Source organism: Doryrhamphus excisus, linkage group LG11 (assembly GCF_037039965.1).
Source record: "Doryrhamphus excisus strain RoL-2023G ecotype Guam linkage group LG11, RoL_Dexc_Guam_v1.1, whole genome shotgun sequence".
Classification (NCBI taxonomy): Eukaryota; Metazoa; Chordata; class Actinopteri; order Syngnathiformes; family Syngnathidae; genus Doryrhamphus; species Doryrhamphus excisus.
Window position 1 is genome coordinate 12,203,985 of NC_136367.1, and position 19,973 is coordinate 12,223,957.

Sequence of the window (19,973 nt, forward strand, 5' to 3'; positions counted from 1 at the left end):
ATTGATTTGTGTACTCCTATAGAGCAGCTACACACAATAACCAGCACAGAAAGCTTTCTAGTTCTTCCAGAATCTGCACCTATTCAGCTGTATTTCTTTGGATTTCGTGGTTCCTGCGAAAATGGTCTGTTTTAATGTATTCCACCCACGGCCCGCCTCCATGAACGCCCACTCCACACTCCAGAGTGCATAGAAACACTTCCGGTTTGTGCCAGTAATTTTATAGGAGTTGATAGTAAATGGCGATTTATTATTTATTATTTTACCATGCAACCATAAATGTTGGATCCCAAATCCAATCCGGAAGTAGAGACTGGACAGTCCAAAGTTTTTTAAGGACAGAGGTTTCTTCAAGACGTCATTATTAGCAACCCCGCCACCTGTATGCAAGTGACACAGTAAGGACACTGATAAGTCCAGTATGAAATGCCGTTGACAGATGAAAATGCATTTCCTTTGCCGGTAGGGAATTGGGAACTCCAACCACTTGTGCCTGATGGTGTCATCTTTAGGAATTGGAAATAAATTTGGCGTTGCTCGCAAGTAAACAGAGTAGCAGAGTTCGGGGGGCAGAGCGCTTATCTGGCTTACAGACACGACCATATAAGGAGGTCCACCCCTCTGTGACATCACAAAGGGGCAGTTTTACCACGCCTTTTGAAACAGAGCGTTTTGAGCCATCCCAAACTTCTTTCAGGGCTCACTTCCAAATGCTTCCAAGATTATTATCTGAAACTTTGGCATGGTTTAACACAGGGGTCTCAAACTCAATTTACCTGGGGGCCACTGGAGCTAAGGTCTGGGCAAGGCTGGGCCGCATCAGGTTCCCCCCCCCAAAAAAATACATTTATTAAAAACAGAAAAATATACAAACTTTTTCAGTGCTTTGGTTCCGATTTTCTACAATAAAAGCTCTGATAAAACATTCCACTTTTCTCAAATATCTTAATTTTTATTTTTCTACACAAAATAAGATGACAAATAAATAAACAAATCAAGAATAAAGAAAATCAATCAATCAGTAATAAATAAATAAATATAATAATAATAATAAAACGGCAAATAATAAAAACTTAAGAAACCACATATAGTTGGTGGGTAGACAAATTATTTTTTTCAGATTAAAATGAACAAAGCATTATTAGAGCCCTGTAGACATGACAAAACACGACTATAGTCACATTTATACTCTTTTTATTTACAACATATTGCGCAACTGCAGGGTCTTGAGACACATGCTAACTCGCAAACTAGAGAGCTAGCGACCTAAACTGTAGCCTCCAAGTTATTTCCTTTAAACTTAAATAGCCAAAAACTTACCACTTCCACACGGATAGGGAGTATAACTATTAACAGTTATTTAACCTTTAACATGAACATTAATCAAACGTAATAATTTTTTCTGGGTACATGATACCATACAGCATCCATATCAAACTTGCGTGGGCCGCACTAACATGAAACTTTCATATCAGGACGGGGGCCTCAAACTAGTGTCCTGCGGGCCACATTTGTTTGTTTTGTTTTAATAATGCACCAATAATGATATGATATGACCATCCAATGACATAATGGGTGCCATTGTAAGTGTGTTTGAGACCCCTGGTTTAACACGAGAATACAACATTCTAACTACATTTATAGGTCAGACAAGTGGAAAAAGCATAATTGGGCCCCTTTAAGGGGTGGGGACATTTGCTGCATTAAAGACATCTCAGGAAAGCCCAGTACTGTATCGACACATGTCTTTGAAGGCATCATCTTCATGTGCTGGCTTCATCTGGACTGGGACCCAGCTAAAAGCCTCAAGCTGCTGGCAGGCAGGTAATGTCTTTTTAAAAGTAGCGATGACGGGAAAATCTTCCACGTGCCAAAACATCAGTCAGATACGAGCACATGAACACATTGTTCCTCACTATGTGAAGGCCCATCTGAGCCAATTCCTGATCCTCCTAAGAATCCCATAAGAGTTGAGATCCTTCCTTGTACCTGTCAGTCTGAAATGATGGCTGACTTCCTGTGGGCGGCACCAACTAAAATCGTCTCCAGCTGGACCAGTGTGTGTGTGTGAATGTTACAGCTACGCTTTAGGTCAGAGGATGACTTCCACATGTGTGCATATTAGCCTGGTGCTACATGCTTGTTGGCCTGTTGGGGGTTCGGAATGAAACTAGTGCATACCGTCAACATTTGCTTTTGCTTTTTTTGAATGAAAGTTCGCTGCACGGTGGAGTGGTTAGCGTGCAGACCTCACAGCAAGGAGACCCGAGTTCAATTCCACCATCTCTGTGTGGAGTTTGCATGTTCTCCCCGTGCATGTGTGGGTTTTCTCCGGGTACTCCGGTTTCCTCCCACATTCCAAAAACATGCTAGGTTAATTGGCCACTCCAAATTGTCCATAGGTATGAATGTTAGTGTGAATGGTTGTTTGTCTATATGTGCCCTGTGATTGGCTGGCCACCAGTCCAGGGTGTACCCCGCCTCTCGCCCGAAGACAGCTGGGATAGGCTCCAGCACCCCCGCGACCCTCGTGAGGATAAGCAGTAGAAAATGAATGAATGAATGACAAAGAAGAAAAGAGCTGCACGGTGGGCGAGTGGTTAGCACGTAGACCTCACAGCTATGAGACCAGGGTTCAATTCCACCCTCGGCCATCTCTGTGTGGAGTTTGCATGTTCTCCCTGTGCATGCGTGGGTTTTCTCCGGGTATTCCGGTTTCCTCCCACATTCCAAAAACGTGCTAGGTTAATTGGCCACTCCAAATTGTCCATAGGTATGAATGTGAGTGTGAATGGTTGTTTGTCTATATGTGCCCTGTGATTGGCTGGCGACCAGTCCAGGGTGTACCCCGCCTCTCACCCGAAAACAGCTGGGATAGGCTCCAGCACCCCTCGCGACCCTCGTGAGGATAGGCGGTATAAAATGAATGAATGAATGAATGAATGAAAGTTAATGACGGATTGTTAATTATTTAAATGGAACGGAACGATGCGGGAGTTTCCTGGGAAAACAGAGGAGGGCTGACAGGAATGAAGTACATTGGATTCAGTGACAAGACGGCCAGTGTCAATCAAAAGTGAACTTGGCTCTCAGACAGGTGTACCTAATGAATTATCCCGTGGACAGATATTTTATAGGCTAAATACAGTGTGACATCATTGACAGATTATTGGCAATGCAGCAGTTAAATACATGTCGTGAAAATATTCCCGTCATGCCTATTTTCAGTTGCTCCATTCTAGCAAAAAGGTCATGTTGTCCCTGCGGTGGCGGCGACCTTGTCTCAATGGCATCCTCAACAGAGTAAGCGCAGGTGAGATAAGATACCAGGTTATTTAGTTTGAGTTGGAAATTTACTCTCACTCTTTTCTTTTCCGCCAATCCCTTTGATGGATCACAGGAACATCCAGCCGTCTGTCTACTATAGTAGACCAGACTGCGCAGAACATAACTTTGGGAATGTTGCATAAATTACAGTACAAACAATCTCAATGTTTGTCAATGTGTTATTAAGTCTGTGATATTAACTTTTTCATCCTACGAAGCGGGGTCCTCGGGGTGAGAATAGAGAGCACACGCCATCGAGCTGAAGGCCCGATGTCCAGCAAGATTCTCAACATGGCTCTTACCAACACAGCCACCGCGTCTGGCATCTGTTGTCCTGTTTCCATTGGTCACAAATGTAATGTAATCTGGATCAGATCTAGATTTTAGAAGACATTGCAGCTTCTGACCTTTCACATATTTTGTCGTCATGATGACAATTGTAATATAAATGTGGTTCAGAACCTTGACTTGACAGCGCCTGAACTGGCACACAGGTTTTGTTGTCATGGTTACACTGTTGACAAATGTCAAGTAATCTGGATCTGGACTTGAGAAGAAAAGATAGCTTGTGAGCTAGCACACACGATTTGTTGTCATGTTTACATGATAATGAATGTAATGTAATCTGGATCAGATCTAGATTAGGGGATATTACACCAGGGGTCTCAAACTCAATTTACCTAGGGGCCACTGGAGCTAGGGTCTGGGCAAGGCTGGGCCGCATCAGGTTTTCAAAAAAAAAAAAACGCATTTATTATAAAAAAATATAAAAAATATACAAACTTTTTCAGTGCTTTGGTTCCGATTTTCTACAATAAAAGCTCTGATAAAACATTGTTCTCAAATATCTTAATTTTTATTTTTCTGCACAAAATAAGATGAAAAATAAATAAACAAATCAACAATAAAGAAAATCAATCAATCAGTAATAAATAAATATAATAATAATAATAATAAAACAGCAAATAATAAAAACTTAAGAAACCACATATAGTTGGTGGGTAGACAAATTATTTTTTCAGATTAAAATTAACAAAGCATAACAAAGCAACAAAACACGACTATAGTCACATTTATACTCTTTTTATTTACAACATATTGCGCAACTGCAGGGTCTTGAGACACATGCTAACTCGCAAACTAGAGAGCTAGCAACCTAAACGGTAGCCTTCAAGTTATTTCCTTTAAAATGAAATAGCCAAAAACTTACCACTTCCACACGGATAGGGAGGATAACTATTAACAGTTATTTAACCTTTAACATGAACATTAATCAAACGTAATAATTTTTTCTGGGTACATGGTACCATACAGCATCCATATCAAACTTGCGCGGGCCGCACTAACATTAAACTTTTATATCAAAGCGGGGGTCTCAAACTAGTGTCCTGCGGGCCACATTTGTTTGAGACCCCTGTATTACACCATATAGCCTTGCATAGAAAGCATTTATATTTATTTTGACATACAGATTAGTACGACATGAAAGATCAACTATTTTCTTTGAAATGTTATCTTTCTGTGTGGCTTTGAATCAAAAGATTTAAAGATTTATTTTAGTTTATAAATTATATTTTCATTTCTTTCAACATTACATTAATTTACATTAATTAATGTGCAGGCTGGGGGGATAAACAAGAAAACTCATTTAGATTATTATGTACAACTGTATGTTGAAATATGCTTTGATGTCATTAATACATGTAATATTATCCAAAAACGGAATACACAGAGCAGACACCCGCCAACATAAACGTCCTTGGTGGATGTAATGAACAGATATACGGGTCAAGTCGATGGAAGCGAACCTATTTAAAAAAGGAAATCAGCACAAAGTGGAGGCGTCCCAGGTAAGCGCCACCCTGATTGCACATACTTGACATAACTGACACGAGGAATGCGTGAGTTCTCTCTCCTGAGGTGCGTTTGAGGTCTCCAAGCAGCGTGGAGTTCGCCACCTTTAAGGCCTGCCCCGTATTAAAGCCATATGGTGCTTGTTTTTCTTTCCAGAGCGTACCTGGCGTCCAGCTCACCGGCCCTCCAACACACTGGAAACACCCCACCCCCAACACCCCCAGAAAGAAGATGAAGTGAAACATTTGCAGGTGCATGAAACATACTGTACTTGATGTGTGTTGTCAGAGCAGGCTGAGGTAAGCTCTCATGGGGGAGGGAGGAACACAGAAGGTCATGTGTTATGCATTATCAAGTTAAATCTTCTACAACACCAATAAAAATGGAAGGCTGTGTAATCATGAGCTCAAATGAACAACACCCGTTTGCAGGTGGAATGCGAGTTTACATTCGTACACACGTTTACCTCCTAAAACGTTGAGAGAGAAAACATCAAGTTTGGTGATGACACACCAAACTATGTTAATGTGGCTAATGTTTGTGGCTTCCTGTCATTGTTGTTACATTGTTATATGTGATATATATGGCAACTATTACATACATTGAACAAATGCAGAGTTAGTGTACAGTCAGTACAGTCGTCGCTGCCTCACTCGTGTTTTTTCAGAAATTAATAACTGCTGTTTTGTGTGTGTTTATGGACTATTATTCATCAAAAAATAAAAAAAAGCAATATGTAATATTCTGGGCTGCACGGTGGATGAGGTTAGCGCACAGACCTCACAGCTAGGAAACCCGAATTCAATTCCACCCTCGGCCATCTCTGTGTGGAGTTTGCATGTTCTCCCCGTGCATGCGTGGGTTTTCTCCGGGTACTCCGGTTTCCTCCCACATTCCAAAAACATGCTAGGTTAATTGGCCACTCCAATTTGTCCATAGGTATGAATGTGAGTGTGAATGGTTGTTTGTCTATATGTGCCCTGTGATTGGCTGGCCACCAGTCCAGGGTGTACCCCGCCTCTCGCCCGAAAACAGCTGGGATAGGCTCCAGCACGCCCGCGAGGATAAGCGGTAGAAAATGGATGAATGAATGAATGAATGAATGAGTTCTCCTCCTATTTTGTGTGGAAGTGGTAACTTTTTGGCTTCTTATTTTGTCTTTCCCCACCCTCGGCCATGTCTGTGTGGAGTTAACATGTTCTCCCTGTGCATGCGTGGGTTTTCTCCGGGTACTCCGGTTTCCTCCCACATTCTAAAAACATGCTAGGTTAATTGGAGACTCCAAATTGTCTATAGGTATGAATGTGACTGGCAATGGTTTGTCTATACGTATGTGCCCTGTGATTGGCTGGCCACCAGTCCAGGGTATACCCCGCCTCTGGTCACTAGGCACCAGTAATGTTCCATTGATGAGCATTATATATAGCACATGGCTTAACGCTTATTAGAGGCACACACTTTGTTGGATACAGCTAATTAGCATTAAAGCTACAAACATGCAAAACACTTTGTTCCATGTAGAACCTAAAAACTCTAAGGCTTAAACTTGAAATCTACGTTACTTATAAGGGTGGCTATAGCTATATGTAGGTATAGAAAACATACAGTAAGCATGAATATCTCAGTCAGTCTGCTAGTTATCTAGCTAAATATAGTCAGGAGATATGAGCGAGCCCCGCTTCCCTCCAGGCTCTTATCTTAATTATTTCCAGACCACTCTGTGGCCTAAATACAAACACTGCGAGCTGATGAGAATACCAGCATGTGTTTAAGATGATCTTACGAGCTCAAAAGGTCTTATGTTAGTTAACTTATCTCATTAAGGGGCACGGAATCATGGGAGTTGTTTTTTTTTTTTTTTAAGTTTGTTTATGTCATTTAAACCCGCAAAATGGGCACTTGTACCTCATGTGTGATTTTAAGGCATTATTTGGTGAACATTTTTGCTTCGGTTCTATTCCATCGGTGGCAGATGGGAGCAGGTCGGTGTCTGCCGTGAATGGTCGTGAGCTAATTACACATTGTGGGCCTAATAATACACGGCGGTGACATAAGCCTGGTCATTTTCATCATCATAACAACTGCCTCACCTCTTCTAACCAACACAGATCTGGTTTCTTCTCTCTGTTTTTTCATGTCGGATAAGTCAGACCACACACCTGCAAGCATCCTGTGTGATATTATATTCCTGAAATGTAATCCGTGCTTTTCACAAATATATTTAATTCTAAAAGAGGGGGTGTGGGTGCGCCACGCAGGCAGCTAAATTACATAGAATCAACATGTCACAGGCCTTTTAGTCCTTTTTTTCATTATTCTTCCAGCTAAAAAAACAGATTGTGCATTATCATGGCTCATCATTGGTAGGAGTCGAATTTCCAGTTCATCGCCATTACATCATTAATAATGTAAAAAAGTTAATATTTAATAACTGATATATATTCAGATCCTGTCTTTGTTTAATATATAACATATAATATATAGTTAGCCCATAGCAACATTGTTTGTGATCATATTTTATATTTTATAATTCAAAAAATATTATAATTCATCCACCTGATAGGTGTCCATCCATCTTCTTACACAAAGCCGAGGTTGGGTCGCAGGAAGCCCAAACTTCTTCTCCCCCCAGCTACTTTGTCCAGCCCCTCCTAATGAATCCTGATGTGTTCCTCGCCCAGTTGAGAGACATAGGGCTCTACTTTACTTTTGTGGCGCAGCGCAAGATGGCGCAGGGTGTTGGAATTTGGTCCAGTGCACCACTGTGCGCAGTGTGGCGGCGCACCACGGGAGGAGTGACAGTTTTGTGACAAAACAGTGCGCCAAAGATGCGGAGAAAGCACGTCAGCTCCGACCTGGTCTATTCTGGGCGCAGGTGAAGCGCAGATGAAGCGCAGCCTGCGTTTTGCTTCATGCTTGATGCTGACTTGATATTCCAACATGACCTGGCACCTTCCCACAGTGGCCAGACCATGAGTAACTGCTTTACTGACTACAGTATTAAGATAAGATAAGAAACGATAAGATAAGATAAGATAAGATCTGTCTTAATCCGATTACACTTTACAGCAGTTCCATGCAAAAGCCACAAGTAATTGATATACCCATTCATTCATTCATTCACGCTTATCCTCACGAGGGTCGTGGGGGTGCTGGAGCCTATCCCAGCTGTCTTCGGGCGAGAGGCGGGGTACACCCTGGACTGGTGGCCAGCCAATCACAGGGCACATATAGACAAACAACCATTCACACTCACATTCATACCTATGGACAATTTGGAGTGGCCAATTAACCTCGCATGTTTTTGGAATGTGGGAGGAAACCGGAGTACCCGGAGAAAACCCACGCATGCACGGGGAGAACATGCAAACTCCACACAGAGATGGTCGAGGGTGGGATTGAACTCGGGTCTCCTAGCTGTGATGTCTGCGCGCTAACCACTCAACCGCCGTGCAGCCCGACAGAACCAGTTAAGCAGTAAAAAACCCAACAACAGAGATGAGCTGAAGGGTCTGGGCCTCCGTAACACGTCAACAGTGCCACAGGTTGATGACCTCCATGCTAGACCCAATTAAAAGAGTGCAAATGTAGCTGCAACCAAGTATTGAATACAGTAATTAAACATCATTTTCAGCGAAATTACATTTCTGTATTATAAATCGCATTTTTTAAATTTGTTTTGATTCATTATTCAACTGTTTTGACTCTCTGGTTTTCATGAGCTAAATGCTTGAGCTGAAGGCTTGAAACAATTCAGTTGATGTGTAATAAATCTAGCACATATGAAGGTTTGTGTTTTTGAATGATATTACGGAAGAAAACGAACCTTTACACAAGATGGCTCTGAAAATGCGCTGGCTTCCAATCCACCGACCAACTCGGTTCTAAAGGCGTTGAGGGGGGTGACGTGTAATGAAGGGACTAGCACACAGCTAACTGGCTACGAGGAGCTGGGGTCGCCATCTTGTGGCCATCGAGAAATTGATAAGCTACAAATGCTACTAGACTTTACCATCAGAAATTACATTTACATTGTTAAAAATAAACAGTCAAGTGGTAAAATGAATGTTAAATTATAAAATACACACATACATCTGACCAAGCTATTCATAAAATAGAAGCTAGTAGTGGTTTTACAAGCTCATCTACATTGTTAGTTACTTACTAGCTATGGCCCACCAAGCATTAAACCCACAGCCAACATTTTGATGGTTTAAGTAGATGTTTAATTCTCCATAGATCATATTGTATATCACACATCCTTTATTCAAATACATTTGGGGTGTCTTATTCAGTAAAAAAAAACAACAACTGTAAAATGTAATGTGGTTTGATTTTTAAAGTGCGCCTGAAAAAGGAACATAAAGCATATAGCAGATTACATAACTCAATTAACTGAGTCAAAAAGTCTTCCATCAATCCAGTTTCTATGCTGCTTATCCTGACTAGGATTGTGACCTAATATCTTATCATTTGATACATAATTTTATACATTGAAGTATACTACATATACTAATTTGACCGTTGATTCACAATTTTCTTGACTGTTATTCAGTTCTGTTGGTTTCAGCACCTTTGTGCCAAACGTCCATAGAACAATGGCATGAACGGAGTGAGCCCTTCTGTCAGTCATACAGTCCCCGTCGGGACAGAGTAGAGACTCAAGAGTAGTGATGTAATGTAACGTAGTACAATTAAATTACAAAATTACTAAATTACAATACAGTCAAATATATATAGTTTTTTTTTTACTTTTCTTAAAGGTAATGTTAAAAATCTCTTCTCGTCTCGTGTATTGTCTTGTCTCATGAATTGAGTATGTCGTGACACACCTACGTATTCGACAATTGGTTCACGATTTTCTTCTAGGTTCTTCCCATCAGACTTAATGAGTCTATAATTTAGAGGTCAGACGAGTTCTGAAGAAGTCTTCAATCTTCTTCCACAAGTGGACCTCGGCATTAATGTGGGCTTTGGGCTCGCCCCCCCACAAGACGGGTGCTCGGAGAATCCCGTGTAGGCCGGAATAGCAGTAAGGGCCGTAGGGCGGCTCCAGCAGGTGTCCGGCTCTCGGGTAGCACACGGTCTCAAAGTTCTTCTTCCCCTCATGCTTCAGTCGCTGCACCATGTCCTCCATGAAGGCGTTGCTGTCCCAGTTAAGGTCATCCTCCGAGGCCACAAAGAGAAAATTCGCCTTGGATTTTTCGATGGGCACCACGCTGCCCTTGTTTTCCTCGGTTTTGGGATCACCCACGCCAAACTTGACAATGCTGGCGCCAGATGGGGTGGGCATCACCTTGCTCACGTTGGACCCCAAGACAGACAGCACTTGTTGGTTCTTGTAGTGGAGAGGATAGCCAATGTTTGCACTGCAGCCATTGATCCAGACCACCGCCTCCACGCCGGAGGTAAAAGACGACAGCGACAAACCGATATCTCCTCCTTTGGACCTCGATATCACACCAATTCCTTTACCGCCTACCTATAAACACAAACATTACACTTTACATTACAACAACTTAAAGACACTACTTTCCCTTGCATTGCTTCCATCGCTATTATGCTCACCTTGGGTTGTTGTTGTAAGAATTGTACACCTTCCTTAAAGTAATCCAGGTTTAAGTGTTTGATGTTTGCAGGTTTGTCGTTGAACACCGCCATGGTCAGAACCATGAAGCCTTTGTTTGCCAAAAGACTGGCTCGCTTCTCAGACGCAAAAGTGCTCAAATCCAGGACACCCGGAAAAGGACCTTCGCCTAGAGAGTCAAGAGAAAAACACACTGTTGCTTATAATAATGGATTGGAACAGACTTTCTATTTACATTTGGTTCTATGAGGAACAGATTGTGTTCAACATTAGAGGGTGTATGGTAATGGACTCCAAAATGTCATTAGATGTCATGTTACACAGTGGACCCTCCCACCTATTCACGATTCAGCAGTCAGAGCACCGCAATGTTGTGGAGATACTGTATTTGCTCCAAATTACATTGTCCCCCTAAAAAAATAAGCAATTTTTGCCAAAGACAAAACAAAACATTCATCCTGAGTCAGTAATAAATTTTATACATTGCTAGTTGAAAAATGTCCATTGTACATGTACCTCTGTAAGGCCATAAGGCAGGGGTCTCAAACACGCGGCCCGCGGGCCAAATGTGGCCCGCAGGACACTAGTTTGAGGCCCCCGCCTTGATATGAAAGTTTAATGTTAGTGCGGCCCGCGCAAGTTTGATATGGATGCTGTATGGTATCATGTACCCAGAAAAAATTATTACGTTTGATTAATGTTCATGTTAAATAACTGTTAATAGTTATCCTCCCTATCCGTGTGGAAGTGGTAAGTTTTTGGCTATTTAAGTTTAAAGGAAATAACTTGAAGGCTACCGTTTAGGTCGCTAGCTCTCTAGTTTGCGAGTTAGCATGTGTCTCAAGAACCTGCAGTTGCGCAATATGTTGTAAATAAAAAGAGTATAAATGTGACTATAGTCGTGTTTTGTTGCTTTGTTATGCTTTGTTAATTTTAATCTGAAAAAATAATTTGTCTACCCACCAACTATACTGATTTTCTTTATTCTTGATTTGTTTATTTATTTTTCATCTTATTTTGTGCAGAAAACTAAAAATTAAGATATTTGAGAACAGTGGAATGTTTTATCAGAGCTTTTATTGTAGAAAATCGGAACCAAAGCACTGAAAAAGTTTGTATATTTTTCTGTTTTTAATAAATGCGTTTTTTTTTTTTTTGGAAAACCTGATGCGGCCCAGCCTTGCCCAGACCTTAGCTCCAGTGGCCCCCAGGTAAATTGAGTTTGAGACCCCTGCCATAAGGCCATCATTTGCCATCATGTTATTGAGGCGTCACACTTTTTTCAGCTATCCTTGAACACACCATAGCTGTGTGTAAGATACCATGACACAGATTCCATATTTATCGTTCCATCAATGATTACCTCTACATGCTATACTCTAAATGTGCTTATTGAGCATGTGTGTGAGGCTTACTACTTTATTGTGCATTTAGCATTGATCTTGTTAGCTTCGGTCACTACTGAACAACTGAGCTGAATCTAATCTAATCATTGTAGGAGTCACTGTTATTGCAAATGTTGATCTGAAATCAAAATCAACATCAAGCTAGCATAAGGATTTGGAGAAGAAGGAGCCAGGTTGTGTTAAAAATAGACATTTGTATGGGCATATCAGGCAGCACGGTGGTCGAGTGGTTAGCGCTACGAGACCCAAGTTCAATCCCACCCTTGGCCATCTCTGTGTGGAGTTTGCATGTTCTCCCCGTGCATGCGTGGGTTTTCTCCGGATATTCCGGTTAAAGTGTAATCGGATTAAGACAGAGACCCACCTGGAGGAGTGAACAAAACACCACGAAATGTCTCCTGTTGGACGACAACCCGGCTGACCCCGTCCGCAATCAGACACCTCTCATTGATTGCCTCTGCTAGAGCCCCGCCCTCCACATCTTCCTCTGCTACGCCGTCATGCACAGAGAACTTGACCATGTGAGGATTCAGTGCCAGGCTCCAGTGGAAGTATTTATGTGGCGTGTCAGCCTTCATGGACCACAGCAGGCCCATGGGCTCCACACCCACGTAGCTCCCGCAGAGAGCCGGGTCCCTCTGCAAATCCACAGCGCCGCTCACATCCGCTCTGTAGATGGCGTAGGATCGGAAGACCACTCCTCTCTCGTCTGTCGCCTTGGCCCTCATGGTGACCACCTGCCTGGACCTCAGGCCATCCACCTTCACCTGGATGGGCTCGTCAAACAAACACCTGGCACTGGGAAGCAGCCTGAGTCGGACTTGAGAAGACATGATGTCCTGATGGGCAACAAGAGCAAGAACAACGACTAAGTGGCTTGCAGTAATGATCAGAATATGGTAATGGTAATGGTATTATTTCATGTGAACATGCATCAGATTACAATTGAGTGCATCCCATAATCAGTTCACATTTCCACATGTCCAAAAGGAGTAGGAAGAAGCAAAGCTTATTAAATCCTACCCCTCCATCTGGTACTTTTACAATCACTAACTGTTACATTTTTTCACTTCCTGCTTTCCATAATACAGTTTAAGGCAGGGGTCTCAAACTCAATTTACCTAGGGGCCACTGGAGCCAGGGTCTGGGCAAGGCTGGGCCGCATCAGGTTTTCCAAAAAAAAAACCAATGCATTTATTAAAAACAGAAAAATATACAAACTTTTTCAGTGCTTTGGTTCCGATTTTCTACAATAAAAGCTCTGATAAAACATTCCACTGTTCTCAAATATCTTAATTTTTATTTTTATGCACAAAATAAGAAGAAAAATAAATTGAACAAATCAAGAATAAAGAAAATCAATCAATCAGTAATAAATAAATATAATAATAATAATAAAACGGCAAATAATAAAAACTTAAGAAACCACATATAGTTGGTGGGTAGACAAATTATTTTTTTCAGATTAAAATGAACAAAGCATTATTAGAGCCCTGTAGACATGACAAAACACGACTATAGTCACATTTATACTCTTTTTATTTACAACATATTGCGCAACTGCAGGGTCTTGAGAGACATGCTAACTCGCAAACTAGAGAGCTAGCGACCTAAACGGTAGCCTTCAAGTTATTTCCTTTAAATTTAAATAGCCCAAAACTTACCACTTCCACACGGATAGGGAGGATAACTATTAATAGTTATTTAACCTTTAACATGAACATTAATCAAACGTAATAATTTTTTCTGGGTATATGATACCATACAGCATCCATATCAAACTTGCGCGGGCCGCACTAACATTAAACTTTCATATCAAGGCGGTGGCCTCAAACTAGTGTCCTGCGCGCCACATTTGGCCCGCGGGCCGCGTGTTTGAGACCCCTGGTTTAAGTTTTTTTTTTTTTTCATAATGCACTAATAATTATATGATATGAGCATCCAATTACATAATGGGTACCATAGTAAGTGTCAATATAGTGATATATATAGCACATCATGACTGGTTCAAGAGCCCTATATCTACTTTAATTATTCCATGCACTCATATCGCCAATTTTGTTCAACTAAAAAGTACAACAAAAAACAAAGTCTTTCACCACTGTCTGACACCATATTCAGTCAGAAAATTAATTTAACAGTTTATTGTTTAGTAGAAGACCTCTCAAACAGTCAGGGAGATTTTTTGTGAATAGTGTCACTTTACCTGAAGAAAAGGAGCGGTGGGGTGAACAGGTTGAACAAACGCTGAGCCAACACAGATCTTGTGTTAGTAGGACAAAGGTTAATGGAGACAACCGAGTCCACCTGAGAACAAATTTTGCAACCCCTCAATGAAAGGTCACTTGAACTAAAAATGGCTCACTTGTATTATTTTTTGTATTGCAGATCTGTAAATATAATACAGTCCTTATATGCATAGTGATGGCATTTGACTAGTATTGTGCCAACCGGATGTAATCACAATAAGTCAACAAAATATGAGAGTTAAAAGATTTACTGCTTGCACAAGTGAGAAAACACAGACTTTAAAAGACAAAAAAAGGCAAAAGATTTAGCGCCAATACGAGTTTAGCCACATTTTTGTGTCACTGTGAAACACTCGATTCGAATTACAAGCTTAATGTAGCTTCGGAAAACAGAACAGTGTAAAAAACACATATTTTACTTTCTCGTCGATTAAAAGTGGCAGACAGTCTTTGGAAAATTCAGAACTTATGTGAAGTTTTGCAGTTGCACAAACTTACCGCAAAGGACACAGTTCGGCCAGTCGAATCCGGTTTAAAATAACTTCACGATCCGCCCTGTGACACCGTTTAATCCAAAAAAGGGTGGCTGTATTTAAATTGTTGTAAAAATGAGATGAGCGCATGCGTGATTTAACTTAATATGTGATTTAGTAAGATTGTTGACTCAGTGCAGAGCAAAAGAGTTTAAAGGACACAAGACTTTAAAAAAATGATTGGGTGTTCACTTCCGTAGTACGCCCTGCGCAGCTTTGGCCGCCATGATGGTGAGCGTCGCCACGATGGTGAGAGTCACCGTAACGCACGTCTAAAAATCGGTTCTTGTCGTTGACAGCGTGGCACTAAAGTGTATTGTTATAATGTTTTACAAAGTCACAGCTTTCCGTTGTGTTACAAAAACAGTTTCTTGTAGCATATATACCAAACCGTATGGTTAGATACAGATACATACAGTACTGTTGCACCACTAGTTATTCTATACATGTAAATTGAATTAAAATACGAATTTGTCTGGGTGTCAAAATGTCTCACGAGACTAATACACTAAGCCACTGGGTGGAGACTCGGCCTGGGATGATAATTAAATCACAAAATCAATTATTTAATTTTTTTGGCTAAATTCCAGTCTCATTACATCTCATTTACTTCAGCGCAATCAGTGACAACGCGGTAGTCCTTTCTTTGGCAGGAGCCAATGAGAAGCTATCCCTCAATCACGACGAGCTTGCCAACCCATTTGGAAATTGCAGGAGGTCATTACTCAGTGAAACATCTTACAAAGAACTCTAAACTCATGACACAGCAACTTAACACTCAAAAGGTATTACCCGAGAAATCAGCAAGCATGTACTAATACAAGTTGGAGAGTGACCTGCTGCAATTTCCAATAGGTTGACAAGCTGGTGAGTTTTTTTTTTCCATAGCTCACAATTTGCTTCTGTCAAAAAGATGCAACTCCAACTCATGCCATTGTATGACATGGACCTGTGCGGCTTATATATGTACAAATCTGTATTTTTCCTATGAATTTAGTGTGCGCGGCTTATAGACCGTAATTTACAGTAAATAATTTTGCTGGCCTCACTATATTGCCTTGTGCATGCATGTGTTTTTCTGCTTCCAAACAGGCAGGAGAGTTCACTCTGTGCATTGGCTTCAGCACCTTTGTGTCAAACGTCCATAGAACAATGGCATGAACGGAGTGAGCCCTTCTGTCTGTTATACAGTCCCCGTCGGCACAGAGTAGAGACTCAAGAGGAGTGATGTAATGTAACGTAGTAGAATTAAATTAGTAGATTACAATATAGTCATATTTTTAATTTTTTTTTACTTTTATAAAAGGTAATGTTAAAAATCTCTTTTCGGCTCGGAGACCCAATCTCGTGTATCGTCTTGTCTCATGAATTGAGTATGTCGTGACACGCCTACTTATTCGACAATTGGTTCACGATTTTCTTCTAGGTTCTTCCCATCAGACTTAATGAGTCTATAATTTAGAGGTCAGACGAGTTCTGAAGAAGTCTTCAATCTTCTTCCACAAGTGGACCTCGGCATTAATGTGGGCTTTGGGCTCGCCCCCCCACAAGACGGGTGCTCGGAGAATCCCGTGTAGGCCGGAATAGCAGTAGGGGCCGTAGGGCGGCTCCAGCTGGTGTCCGGCTCTCGGGTAGCACACGGCCTCAAAGTTCTTCTTCCCCTCATGCTTCAGTCGCTGCACCATGTCCTCCATAAAGGCCTTGCTGTCCCAGTTAAGGTCATCCTCCGAGGCCACGAAAAGAAAATTTGCCTTGGATTTTTCGATGGGCACCACGCTGCCCTTGTTTTCCTCGGTTTTGGGATCATCCACGCCAAACTTGACAATGCTGGCGCCAGATGGGGTGGGCATCACCTTGCTCACGTTGGACCCCAAGACAGACAGCACTTGTTGGTTCTTGTAGTGGAGAGGATAGCCAATGTTTGCACTGCAGCCGTTGATCCAGACCACCGCCTCCACGCCGGAGGTAAAAGACGACAGCGACAAACCGATATCTCCTCCTTTGGACCTCGATATCACACCGATTCCTTTACCGCCTACCTATAAACACAAACATTACACTTTACATTACAACAACTTAAAGACACTACTTTCCCTTGCATTGCTTCCACACTTGTGAGCTCACTTTGGGTTGTTGTTGTAAGAATTGGACGCCTTTCTCAAAGTAATCCAGGTTTAAGTGTTTGATGTTGGCAGGTTTATCGTTAAACACCGCCATGGTCAGAACCACAAAGCCTTTGTTGGCCAACAGACTGGCTCGCTTCTCAGACATGAAGGTGCTTAAATCCAGGACACCCGGGAAGGGACCTTCGCCTGGAGAGTCACAGAGAAAGAAAAATGATTGCTTTAATTTATGTAAACTTTCCTGGACACTTAATGGTGTTTCCAGTGAAAACCCCATTGTCCATTGGCCCTGGGTGGGCACCATGGCGTCGCCAAACATTCATATTACATTTATTTACCAGTGTGTGTCGTGCTTAACTTGGTTTTACACATGTATGTCTATGTTGAACATGTTATTGTGACCTATAACAGTGCCTATGGATGTAATAGAGGCTTTATGATGAGTGTGCAAAACATATTTAGAACGTAAACCTGAATTGTGCATTTAGCATGTTAGCTTCCGTTTTCATTGATCAACGCATCTGAATTAATCGAATAATTCCAACAGTCACGTTTATTGCAAATTTGAAATCTAGCAGGTCAATATCAAGCTAGCAGGAGGATTTGGAGCGGGAGGAGCAAGCCGTGTGTTTAAAGGAGACATGTTTATGGATGCATTCATAACTCACAGATCTTATATTTGATAAGGATCTACTAAGTGTCATCTGACGATGACAGAGACCCACCTGGAGGAGTGAACAAAACACCACGAAATGTCTCCTGTTGGACGACAACCCGGCTGACCCCTTCCGCAATCAGACACCTCTCATTGGTTGCCTCTGCTAGAGCCCCGCCCTCCCCATCTTCCTCTGCTACGCCGTCATGCACAGAGAACTTGACCATGTGAGGATTCAGTGCCAGGCTCCAGTGGAAGTATTTATGTGGCGTGTCAGCCTTCATGGACCACAGCAGGCCCATGGGCTCCACACCCACGTAGCTCCCGCAAAGAGTCGGGTCCCTCTGCAAATCCACAGCGCCGCTCACGTCTGCTCTATAGATGGCCGAGGATCGGAAGACCACTCCTCTCTCGTCTGTCGCCTTGGCCCTCATGGTGACCACCTGCCTGGACCTCAGGCCATCCACCTTCACCTGGATGGGCTCGTCAAAAAAACACCTGGCACTGGGAAGCAGCCTGAGTCGGACTTGAGAAGACATGATGTCCTGATGGGCAACAAGAGCAAGAACAACGACTAAGTGGCTTGCAGTAATGATCAGAATATCTACTTTAATTATTCCATGCACTCATGTTGCACATTCAATTCAATCAATTTGAATCGCTATGGTGTTTCGGTGAATTTGGCTCCCCAAAATGTGACTTTACGTAAAGAAAAGATGCACTGGAGTTAAAAGGGTGAACAAAGGCTGAACCAACACAAATCTGCTGTTCTCAGGATAAAGGTTAGTGGAGAAGATTTGAGTCCACAGGTCAATGAAAGTTCACTAGCGTGAAGCAACACACGCCCAAAAAATCACTTACATTACTTTTGTATTATTCATCTTCTACCGCTTATCCTCTCGAGGGTCGCGGGGCGTGCTGGAGCCTATCCCAGCTTTCTTCGGGCGAGACGCGGGGTACACCCTGGACTGGTGGCCAGCCAATCACAGGGCACATATAGACAAACAACCATTCACACTCACATTCATACCTATGGACAATTTGGAGTGGCTAATTAACCTAGCATGTTTTTGGAATGTCGGAGGAAACCGGAGAACCCGGAGAAAACCCACGCATGCACGGGGTAAGTAAAGTAAATATTAGGGTTGGGCATCACTTGAATTTGAGTAATTTCAGTTCCTAATGATTCTCGATGCTGATGCTTTTAAGAGAGATTTAAATGAGGGCACTAACCATTGTTCTTTTCGGATTGAAATGTCTAAAGTTCTCCATGTTTTTTTATGATTTTATGATTTTCAGGAACTTTCCCCACAGATTTTTTTCAGTGTGTATATACTGTAAATATCGAACCAATTAATTTAATGAAACCTGGGTGCAGGATTTCAAACAAACAAAAAAACAACAACTTGTTAAATGTTTGTCTATGAAAAATTACACAGGCTAATGTTAGCTTGATGCTTGGGTTATTCAACGGTGGCATAAGTGTATTGTTAAAATGTATTGTTTTACTTACCGTATTCTGCAGCAAAGACGTTCCACGTTGAATTCGAAGGCACCCGTAGGCACCGCCCTCCGTGGTTATGTATGATATATTTCTGTTGCAATTGTTTCACTGAGCCGAACAGTAGTCTTCTTCTCTCTTTTTTTTTTTTTTACTGAAGTTTAGCCTAACTTTTGAGCTCAACTGAGGGGATTCGTAGCAATAAACACACGCGCTTCCTGTCGGTTCTTCTTCGTTGGTGTTCGGTCCACGGACCCGGCTGGGCATTGCAACTAGCGATTCAAAAATGTAAACGATCCCGGAAGAATCTATGGATTTACTATTGGGATATTTTTTTTGTTTCAGTAGCGGTTATCCCGATTCCCGACCCTATTTACAAACGACTAAATGAAAGCAAATCACGTCTGCGTTTCCTTGCCTCTGGCAAATAAAACCCATTAACAATTGTCTATTAATTAATGTGATTTGTTTATGTCCAACACAAGGAGGGAAAATTACCACAACAATTATCCTTTAACTGGTACTAGGCATTATACTGAGGAAAATACAAAAAATAAAAATAACAAAAAAAAACACGATGAGGAGAAGAAACATTAAAATGTAGTACAATACGCGTAAACACTGAAGCACATTAAAAATTGTATTTATAGTATACGTTAAAGATAACTTTATTTAATTAGGAATTGATAACAACCGCCATTTTTGTTTATTTCGGCTTTTTCTGATGATGGAGTCGCT

The 19,973-nt window shown here is 41.7% G+C and overlaps 1 protein-coding gene across 7 annotated transcripts; it reads right to left on the minus strand.

Moving 5' to 3' along the window:
- Nucleotides 1–9,350: 9,350 nt before the first annotated feature.
- LOC131140925 (acyl-coenzyme A thioesterase 3-like) lies at nt 9,351–19,467 on the minus strand. 7 transcript variants are annotated; one of them, XM_078794755.1, is made up of 5 exons: nt 14,922–16,387; nt 13,296–13,328; nt 12,539–13,013; nt 10,750–10,937; nt 9,351–10,663 (listed from the first exon to the last, which is right to left on the minus strand). In XM_078794755.1, the coding sequence occupies exons 3-5, from the start codon at nt 13,005–13,007 to the stop codon at nt 10,076–10,078; spliced, it is 1,245 nt and encodes a 414-aa protein (XP_078650881.1). In that variant the 5' UTR covers nt 13,008–13,013; nt 13,296–13,328; nt 14,922–16,387; the 3' UTR covers nt 9,351–10,075. The 7 variants fall into 7 exon arrangements, 5 of the variants coding, with proteins under 5 accessions (XP_078650881.1, XP_057947539.2, XP_078650879.1 ...); XM_058091556.2 differs by lacking the exon at nt 13,296–13,328 and adding an exon at nt 14,381–14,481; XR_013629456.1 differs by lacking the exons at nt 9,351–10,663; nt 10,750–10,937; nt 12,539–13,013; nt 13,296–13,328 and adding exons at nt 14,408–14,481; nt 17,081–17,268; nt 17,805–18,279; nt 19,248–19,457 and having other exon boundaries at nt 14,922–16,995.
- Nucleotides 19,468–19,973: the final 506 nt, after the last annotated feature.